The sequence below is a fragment of the Drosophila suzukii genome, chromosome 3 (assembly GCF_043229965.1).
Source record: "Drosophila suzukii chromosome 3, CBGP_Dsuzu_IsoJpt1.0, whole genome shotgun sequence".
NCBI lineage: Eukaryota > Metazoa > Arthropoda > Insecta > Diptera > Drosophilidae > Drosophila > Drosophila suzukii.
In genome coordinates this window covers 31,014,839-31,025,623 of record NC_092082.1, presented here as the reverse complement: position 1 = coordinate 31,025,623, position 10,785 = coordinate 31,014,839, and the positions used below count along the sequence as shown (strand labels likewise).

The following is a 10,785-nucleotide window of genomic DNA, read 5'->3' as shown; positions in this document are numbered from 1 at the left end:
ATTATAGTCCGGTTGTACTAGTTCTACTTGTGCAATTACATTTTCTTTGAGCTCGTTAAAAGCTCTTACAGCTGAATCATCAAACTGTATTAAAGTTTTACGTGATGCTTTTTTAGATACTTTGCCGTTTTGGCCTTCTAAATATTTTGTTAAAGGTTTAGCTATCTTTGCGTAATTTTGCACAAATTTTCTGTAATATCCTGTAAGGCCTAGGAAGCTTCTAAGCTCTCGAATATTTTTAGGGATCGGATATTTTACAATTGTTGAAATTTTTTCGGGATCGGTTTTGATCACATTGTGAGAAACAACGTAACCGAGAAAGTTTGTTTCTAATTTAAAGAACTTTGATTTTTCAATCGAAATTTTCATGTTTGCGTTCAGCAAAAATTTAATAATGACAATTAGGTCTTTGTTATGTTGCTCAATTGTTTTTGAAAATATGATTATGTCATCCATATAAACATGACATGTTTTACCCACTTGTTCTCTCAAAATATCGTCCATCGCTCGTTGGAATATTCTAGGAGCGTTTGTCAAACCGAAAGGCATTCTTAGGAATTCGTATTTCCCAATATTTATTGAAAATGAGGTTTTTTGTATGTCAGGTTCGTTCATGAGTATCTGATGGAATCCAGATTCCAAGTCAATTGTTGAAAAGTATTTGGCTTTTCCGAGATTTGACAAAATCACTGAAGGGTCCTGCATTGGATACCTATCAGGTATAGTATTTTCATTTAGTTTTTTATAGTCAATTACGAGTCTTAGTTTTGGAGTTCCATCTTCATTGAAACCCTTTTTTGGTACAGGGGGGAATTATAAGGACTTCTACTTGGCCTTATAATTTCTTCTTTTAGCATTCGACTTATTTCAGAATTTACAAAATCTGAATCTGATAGAGCATAAGGGTATTGTTTGCTGTAAATGGCCCTATCATTTACGGTGTTTATTTCACCGCGTATGTCCGTCCTAAAAGGAATCTGCATATTTATTTTTGAATGCTCTTCATTTATAATATTTAAGGGGGTATTCTAGTCTAGAGGCTCTATTTTAGAGCCTTTTTTAACAATTAATTAAAACTAAACAATTGATATTTTTAGTGTCGGATTTTCTATCATTTGTTTATTTAACTTAGAAGAGTACATAAAATAAAATTTGAAAAAAAAAAATTTATTTTTCATCGAGATATGTGTCCTTGAAGTAGAGGGGGGAAAAAAAAGGCCGTGTCCTCGTCGCCATGATTTCTACCCTTGTGGTCATCTGAAAAATAAAAAAAAAAAAGATTCTTAATCAGTACGAATGTCGCTATGTCATGAACCAGCAAAACAAAAAAAAAAATTTTTTTTCATAAAATGGCGGCCACCCAAAAAAAAGGTCGATTTTTTCACTAATTTCTTAATTTTATCGAATTTTTAAAAAATATTACAAATTTTAAATTCTTATTTTTTGTTGGTTCATGCGATAGAGATATATTGAAAGAATATTCATGCCAAATTTTAAGTAAATCGGCTGATTAGAACTTGAAATATTATGGCTACCGTATCAGAAAAAGTAGTTTGGAGAAAAACGCATTTAAAGTTTTACGTTAAATTTCAGGCAGTGTAACTGATAGAATAGCACGTATAACTTACATTCTCTTAATCAGCCATCCCAGCTTGATACATTGGGCCTTCTTCTACTTCATATCGATTAATTTGAGCAGTTATTTCATGATAACGAGCAGTTCTTCCTTCTTTTGAAGCATCTGAAGCTCGGACCTCAGACCGTTGGATCCTTACAGCGTTGCGCCTGACAGCAAACCCATGAGATTCTAGGCCGATTTTAATTCCCATAAGTTTCATAATATTTAGAATAGGATAAAAACCTTCATTAAAAATACAGACTGCTAAATAATTTGCAATTTCAATTGTCTGGAATCCAGCATGAATATGTTTGGGTGCAAATGTCCATATCAAAGAATTGAGCGACTCGTTGCTATTTTGAGTTTCACAACCCAAACAACGGTCTAATAAAGAATCATCCGACAAGCTTTCATAAATAGGCTTCAAAACTTCTAAAACCTTATCAGTTCCAGGTGGACAATTCATGTGCGCGGGATTCTTATCAGTTGAACTTTTATGGAAATAAGTTGCCCATATCTCGCGTTTCATATCTTCAGCAGAATCAGGATGACGACGAATAGCTAATCCATAATATAAGGACAACTCGTTGATTTTTTTATCAGTTAACTTACCAGCGCCCTTGCCACCAATTCCACTATTTTCTTTTTTTGCCTTCCGCAAACGCGATCCCATACGTTTCTGGACATGCCCAACACACTCTTTTTTTATCACAACAGGATCACCGTTGTAAGGATCCATTGTAAGAATACCTTTGAAAGTCTTCGAGTCGCCATCTCCAATATACTTGACGAATTTTACTTTATGCTTTTCCTCGGATCTACAAAACATTTCAATTACTGAGTCAACTTCCATCTTCCCAGCACTTCCCTTGTGGTTTATTGAGCAAGATTCTTGGTGTTCCTCGTACCAGTCTGAGTAGGCACTGATGTCATCTTTTTTTTTATTTTTCCAATAATTACACCCTTGGCAAAAGCTTGACTTCACGACAGTATCAACTACTTTCTTACTGAATTTACCAACAAGTGTAGTGACTCCAAAAAGTGAGTTGAAACCTCTTTTCTTCCAACTCCCGTCACCGGAAACTGTGAAATGCGTAGGGTCCGCATCCGGATCTGAAGCTGAAATTACTTCTTTCTCTTCTTTCACCGCTTTAGAAATTGCCAAGTCATAAACAGTAGATGCGGCCAAATGTAGATTATCCAGACAACTATAGTACGTACCAATAGCCAAACCCTGACCAATATCCATAATGCTGCAAAATATATTGATGCCTTCTCTCCCAACTCCGATGAGCCTCATAGCAGTTACCATTCGTCGATTTACTTCAAATGCTTTATTTACAAACGGGCATGACTGAATGTAACGGACGTTCTCGCAGCCACATTGTACTCCAATTTTAAATCCCAGTCCCCGTGCAGCTGTCTTAGAAAATGACATTTTTTGCTTACAATTAGCACACATTATCATTAATGCAAGAGATGAAAACACAGAACCAAATTCTAATAAACAATAACCAAAATTACTATCCTCTAAAATTTCATCATCACTTGAACTCTTCAACTTTGCTGCCGATGCACTAGTAAAAGATGTATCCTCTTCAAGAGTATATTGATTACCGTTAAACCTCCGTTTTTTTGATCTGCCGGGATCCCACTTGTTCTGTCTATAATTATTATTTTGATATTTATTATAGTTTTGATTATAGCCGTTGTTAGCCCTATTCTGAACCTGGATAGACTCGTCTACCTCCATTGGTTCTGGCTTATTTTGTGGCTGCCTATAGGTGTTCCACTGATTTTGTTGGTTATTGTTGAGGCCAGCGCCACCCTGTCCTCGACTTTACGTAGCACGTCCCGGTTCTAATAAAACTCGCAGGTTAACATATATCCAATTTATTATTCAATATATAACTGCTGGCTGTATGGCGTTACATATAGCCGTGAGATAAAGAAGTAAGGAAACCGCTTTAAAAATAATCGTAGCAGACGGTGGCTAGTGCTGTACTGAATAAGCGCGGGCGAAGTAAGTGCTCGCGTACCCCACAAGTGCGCTTAAAGCTTGTGTTGAACGGTACAATTCCAGCCACTCATCTGCTGATTGGAACATTATAGCTGGCTCATTATATCTGTCTATTGTAACAGATTTCGGCGGCGACATTCTCCCCCCGGTAAACTTGGCTCTCCTGCGTCTGGGTTACCCTCAATCTTGCCGACGTTCAATACAGCCAGCTTCGTTACGGGTCGTCGTAAGATGCCGTGGGCAGTCTTGATCGTAGCGCTTCTTACTTGCTGGTCCTTAGCTAAGACCACATCGGTGACTATTCCTTTCGGCCACGTGTTTCGTGGTAAGTTCTCGTCCACTATGAGGACGACGCTGCCAATCGTTAGAGGTGGCTGCTTGGCGTACCATTTTCCTCGGCGAGCTAAGTCGGGAACATATTCCCTGACCCATCGTTTCCAGAAATGGTCGGCGAATAGTTGAGTCGATTGCCACATAAATCGAACCAAGAGATTGTTGTCGAAGATGGGCTTATATCCGCTTACTGACCCCAGTAGCAAATGATTGGGTGTGATGGCTTCGTCGTCGTTGGTGTCCAGCGATACGAATGTGAGCGGCCTTGAGTTTATTATAAATTCGATCTCCCAAAGTGCGCTTTGTAGACTCTCGCTAGTAAACTTCATCGCTGGGCAGATGGCGGACAGGACCCTTTTTATGGAGCCTATAAGGCGCTCCCATGCTCCCCCCATATGAGGCGCTGCTGGTGGGTTAAAGCTCCACTTAATTGTGTCGAACGATCTGTACACTTCGTCGAAGTCAACCCTTGGAAGCTCCTCGCAGATCACCTTCTCGGAAGCTTTAAAATTAGTGCCGTTGTCCGTGAATATTTCTCTAGGTGTCCCGCGGCGATTGAAGAAGTTGCGGATACACATAATGCATGACGAGGCGTCGAGGGAGTGAGCTATTTCTAGATGCACTGCCCTGACCGTGAGACAGGTAAAGATTACTCCCCATCGTTTCTCCTTCCTCCTGCCAACGGTCACGAGAATTGGTCCAAAGTAATCGATTCCAACGTAGGTAAATGGGCGTTGATAAGCGGCGACTCTAGCAATGGGAAGTTGGGCCATTAGCGGCGGTTTTGGGGAGGCATTATCGTTTCTGCAGCGCTGACATGCTCGTCGGGCTGACTTATATAAAACTCTTAAGCGTGGTATATAATAAATGCCACGAGTCCTATTGATGCAGGCCTCGTGCATGGTGTGGTGCATCTGACGGTGATACCAGTTAACAATTAGGCGTGTTACGTAATGCCCGTAAGGGAGTACTATTTGCTGTTGGGGGCACAAGTTTTCAGCTCTCCCTCGGATCCGTAGCAACTGGCCATCGTCTAGAAACACATTAAGACAAATTAGTTTTGAATTTGCGTTTAGAGCTTTACCTTTGGAGAGAAAACATATTTCTTTTCGGAACTCTGATACTTGCGCGTAGCGTATCAGTGTTGTTTGAGCGCGGCGTATCATCTCGGCGTTAATGCTCGTAATCGGAGGCGTTTTCCGCGCTGTTGCTTTCAGCTTTTCGATGTATAATATGAACGTTGCTACCGCTCGATATAGCCTCCGCCAGTCGGAAAAGTGTTCTACGTTCACGATGGGGTCCAGTGGTGTAGTAGCGACGATAAACACCTGCTTCACTTCGATGTTGGTTGGGGCTCCTAGGTCGGTACAGGTGGGCCAACGAGAGCGTTCCTGGAGAAGATACTCCGGGCCATCAAACCACTTATGCATGGAAGTGAAACTCGAAGTCTTAGTGGCGATGTCAGCAGGGTTTAAGTCTGATGGCACCCAGTGCCATTGGTCGACATTGGTGAGCTCCAACACTTCTTCTACGCGATGCATTACGTACTGCTGGAACTTGCGTGGGTCCATTCGCAGCCATTTGAGGACTGTTTTGGAGTCCGTCCAGTAGTGATGGGAGTTAACTGATAGCCGAGAATTTGTTTGAATTGACTGGCTAAGCTTGGCGCCAGTGACTGCTGCCTGTAATTCCATACGGGGGATGGACAGCGGGCTTAGCGGGGCAACTTTAGTTTTCGCTGCTAGCAGGCTAAGATAAACGGAGTTGCCTTGTTGGATGCGAAGATACGAGACTGCTGCATATGCAAGTTCACTTGCGTCTACGAAGGTATGGAGCTGCACGTCATGGATGTCCTCGTTGGTTCTGAAGAAGCATCGCGGAATCTTAACCGTGGCGATTAGGGTTAATGCCTGCTTCCATCGATTCCATCTTGGGAGCAGGCTTTCTGGAATGAAGTCGTCCCAGTCGGTGGGGGTCCGCCACACTTCTTGTAATAATATTTTCAGCTCTATAGTGTAGCAGGCGATGAGGCCAAGGGGGTCGTACATTGACATAAGTACTTGGAGGAGTTCCCGCTTCGAGGGTGCATCGTTTTCAGTCCATATGTCGCGTTTCAGACGGGAGAATTTAAAGATAAACGTTAGGTCGTCCGTTTCCGGGATCCAGTATAGGCCGAGGACTTTCTCGGCGGTGGTGATTTCGACCTCGGTTGACGATGATTCTCCGCCTAGTTTGCCAAGCACAGTCTTCGAGTTCGATGCCCAGTTGCGAATATAAAACCCTCCTGCGGCGTGAATATGGCGAACTTGTGTGGCGATTTCTATCACCTCCTTATTGTCGTTGCCGCTGTAGATAAAGTCGTCGACGTAGTGGTAATTTTTCACGGCTTGTGCGGCGGCGGGATATTGCTGTTGGAACCTGTCAGCGTTTCTGTCCCGTATGAAGTGTGCGATACATGGTGCGCAGTTTATGCCGAATGTGAGCGCTTCCATCGTGTAGACGCTTGGATGGTGTAGTTCGTCATCTTGGTCGTACCAAAGGAAGCGCTGAACATGGACATCTTCCGGCTTGACTCGAATTTGGTGAAACATCTCCGCGATGTCACCGATGATCGCCACCTTTCCGGCGCGAAATGAGATCAGCAGATCCACCAATGGTTTCAAGAGGTCGGGACCGGCGTGTATGAAGTCGTTCAGGGATTGTCCCCCTGACTGCGCCGCTGCATCCCAAACTGGACTAACCCTATTAGGTTTGTTCGGGTTTGTAATTATAAAGGTTGGTAGATACCATACCCTCGCGTGTTCTTCCAATATCTCGGTTGCACTTAGCTTACGGGCATACTTCTTTTGCACGAGATTGTCGATCTCCTTTTGGGTTTGAATCTTTAGTGCTGGTTCCTTGATGAATTTCCGTTGTACGCACTTCAGTCGTCTAAGGGCGTTTTGGGTAACTATCTGGTAGAGCTGCGTTCTCGCTCTTCCACAGCAGTCCAATTTCACTTCGTTACATCTGGCGCCCAACGTGATTGTCCCAACAGTGAGACCAACACAATAAAAATGGGAAAGAAGTGGACTTACCGCCTAAAAAGGAGGACTTCGCCCATGTCGCGAAGAGGCTTAACGTCGCCCTGGAGGGCAGGCTAGACGACATGAGGAAGGCACTGTCGGAATACTACTCAGAAACGGATAACGACCCACAATTCTGGGTCGAGCTAGAAGCAACATACCACGACAGAGCCGGCCCAAGCATCACGTTAACGAACGCTGAAGGGGACAACCTAGTGGGAAGCCTGAGCATTGACAACTTGCACAAAGAGGCCCACAGGAGAGAGCCAAGCCAAGATAGAAAAACAGCAGCACTGACCTCGAGATCAAGCCAGTCGGACTATGCAAAGGTCGCTAAACAGGTCTACGAATGGTCGTTCAGGTTCGACGGTGCGGAAAAACCATTTGAATTCCTGGAGCAGGTAAAATGGTTAGCCAACACGTACGGCTTGGATTTAGACGTGATCCCACGAGCAATGCCGGAATTGCTTAAGGGAAGGGCTGAGAGGTGGGTCATCGCCAACAACAAGCAATGGAGCACCTGGGCGGAGTTCATAGAAAGCTTCTATACCTACTTTTTGCCGAGAGATTTCTTCACCAGGCTGGCGGATCAGTTCCGTCAACGGAAGCAGTGCTTCAGCGAGTCGTTCAAGGACTACATGTTCGACATGCAGACGATGATGAGGCCAATTGGTAATTCTACGAAAGAGACATTAAGGATCATTAAAGAGAATTGCACCCCATGGTAAGAATCTTCCTAAGAGCGTACAAAGTGTCGGACCTGAACACGCTTATGATCTAAGCCGATGAGTACGAATAAGGCGGAATTACTGCGCAGCTCGAGGTGGAGGTCAAATTCGGAAACAAACAAGTGACCATGAGCCTATTGATTTTACCCGGAGTAGTAGATCCGTTGGTTTTGGAATGGAACTTCCTGGAAGAATTCGGAACCGAGATAAGGTGTGCTGGACATGAGATAATAAAAGCAGCCAGGAGCCAAAACAATGGATGGCTCGAGGAAGAGCTATCGGTAGCAGACGTTCAACGATACTACAGCGTTACTGGAAACAGAGACTTCAGCACAATGACGGGAACATCGAATATGACAGACCACCAGATCAAAATGAAGGATGACAAGCCAATCAAGCACAGATATTACCCCAAGAACCCAAAAATTCAAGGGGAAATCAACGCAAAGGTGGACGAGCTTCTCCAAATGGGGTTCATAGAGCATTAAAAGAGGCCATACAGCTCCCCAATCGTTATGGTGAAAAAGAATACAGGCAAGTGGAGACTGTGTGTCGACTTCAGGCAGATCAACGCGAAGTCAGTAAAGGATGCCTACCCAATGCCCCGCATAAACTACATCCTGAATCAACTAAGGGAAGCGCGGTACATCAGCAGTTTGGACTTAAAGGATAGATACTGGCAGATCCCACTGGAAGAAAATAGCAGGCAATACACGGCGCTCACGGTACCAGGAAAAGGTCTATTCCAGTGGGGGCAATGCCGTTCGAACTCCACTCGGCGTCGGCAAGTAATTGGCCCCGAGATGTCACCTCACGCATTCGCTTACCAGGATGACATTATAGTGATCGGTAGCACGCTAGAATATCACAAAAGAAACCTTCTTCAAGAAGGAACTGCTGTACCTGGGACATCGAGTGACTAGTGAGGGAATAGGAACAGATCCGGAAAAAGTAGATGCCATCGCCGAACTGGAACCGCCATCGACCGTCAAAGAACTCCGGCAATACCTAGGAGTAGCGTCGTGGTACCGCCGATTTGTACCAGATTTTTCCAGAATCGTCAAACCCCTGAATGACCTGCTGCGCAAAGGCAGTAAGTGGGAGTGGACACCACAGCACCAGATGGCGGTAGAGGAAGTAAAGGCAAGACTCGTGGCAGATCCGGGGCTAGCATACCCGGACTTCAGTAGAACTTTTATCCTGCAAACAGACGCCAGCGACTACGGCATCGGAGCAATACTGACCCAGGACACCGAAAAGGGCGAAAGAGTAATCTCCTATTCGAGCCAAACACTGAACGGCGTCGAAAAGAACTATTCAACAACGGAAAAGGAGGTATTGGCGATTGTTTAGGTGATCCGAAAGCTCAGGCCATATCTGGAAGGGTGCCACTTCAAGGTAGTAACCGACCACATGGCCCTGATGTGGCTCAACATCATCGAAAGCCCTTCAGGAAGGGTCACCAGATGGGCGCTGGAGCTACAACAGTACGACTTTGAGATAGCGTACAGAAAGGCGTCCCAAAGTCGCTACTGGAAATAGTGTTAAGGGAAAACCACGACGAACCATCGGCGGGACACGTAGAAAGCCGGAGGACAATTGCACGGTGTGCAGCACGGCGACGTCCCCGAACAGCAACTGCCCAAAACCCCGAGTGCCGGAACTCCAAACTACCAGACAGGAAGGGAGAGCAATCGACCCGTTGAGGCATTCAAGAGTTGTAGTCCTGGAGAAGACCAGCGGTTCAACAAGTCCCGGAACGGTGGTTGCCCAAGGGCACGCAAGGTAAGGAACAGCGCAGAGGACATCGGCAGCGACGCCTGCAGACATTAACGACAGCCACGTCACCATCGCGGCGCGGTGCTCATTAAGGACTGCCGGAACGTCGCGGACGTCAAGTATTAGGGTAAAGCCGGGTGAAACGTTTGTCGGCGCTAGGGTCTAAGCAAAGTGAACGCTTTCTGGCGTTAGCCATGACTGTCAGTGCGACCTGAGCTAGAACCTAGAGGGACCGTCCGGGACAGAGCAAGGGGCAGGTATTGCCTCGAAAGGCGTTGCCCTGGAGAGCAAGCGGCTTGTTAACCCTAGTCTGAGAACGGTGACGCTCCCCTAAGCCCGCAAGGCCGAACTCCCTGCGAGTCCAAGGCGTGACAAGCGACACCGAGGCAGTGCGTCGGCAAGCGACCAGAGGCCGGTCACTACGAGCATCCGCAGCCTGTGGAACCAGCGCGAGGAGACACCGAGGCCAGCCCAGCCACACTCCCGCTGTATTAATAACACGAGAAAGAAACCCACTGTTACCATTCGAATCCTGTGTTTTCTCACTGATCTACGGGGCAGTCACGTCATATAAATTTGGTGGGATGAACACACAATCTTCTGAGCTAGCCGCACGACTCTTATAGCGAGCAGACCAACAATATCAGTTCGTTACAGTGTGTATATACGAATGCGATTGTGTGTGTGACAGTGGATATGAGATTAGTTTAAATACAAATCTTTAACAGATTTCACACATTTCCTTTAAGGAGCAAAACTTGATTCAAATTAAAAACTCGTTTTGGTATCCTCGAATTTAAATTGCATCCCTATGCTTAAAAAAATATATATATAAATGCCTTAACAAACCGATTCCCAGCATTTTCTCACACCTCGGTACATTATTATTAATAAAACAAGGAAGAACGCTATAGTCGAGTACCTCGACTATCACATACCCGTTACTCAGATAAAGGGACCAAAGGGAAATGCGCCACCTACCCCTGATCACAATTAGGGTATTCAATTGCGTTGCAAAAGTGTAAACTTTGTAAGTTTGCCAGACGAGAATTGTGAACGCCCTCTATTTTAAAATATCGTTGCAAGAAATTGACGTACAAAATAACGCCAACTTTTAAATTTTTGTGAAAAGAAGGCTATGATATTTTCTGTCATTAAGACCCAACTTTTCAGTATATTTTTAGTATTTTAGATAAAATTCCTACCCATTATTAACCCCCTATTTCTACACAAGTACAACAG

At 44.6% G+C, this 10,785-nt stretch overlaps 1 protein-coding gene across 1 annotated transcript; it reads right to left on the bottom strand.

Moving 5' to 3' along the window:
- Window positions 1-3,748: 3,748 nt before the first annotated feature.
- On the bottom strand, window positions 3,749-7,074 carry LOC139352725 (uncharacterized). The gene is made up of 3 exons (XM_070995355.1): window positions 7,049-7,074; window positions 5,056-6,980; window positions 3,749-5,004 (listed from the first exon to the last, which is right to left on the bottom strand). The coding sequence occupies exons 1-3, from the start codon at window positions 7,072-7,074 to the stop codon at window positions 3,749-3,751; spliced, it is 3,207 nt and encodes a 1,068-aa protein (XP_070851456.1).
- Window positions 7,075-10,785: the final 3,711 nt, after the last annotated feature.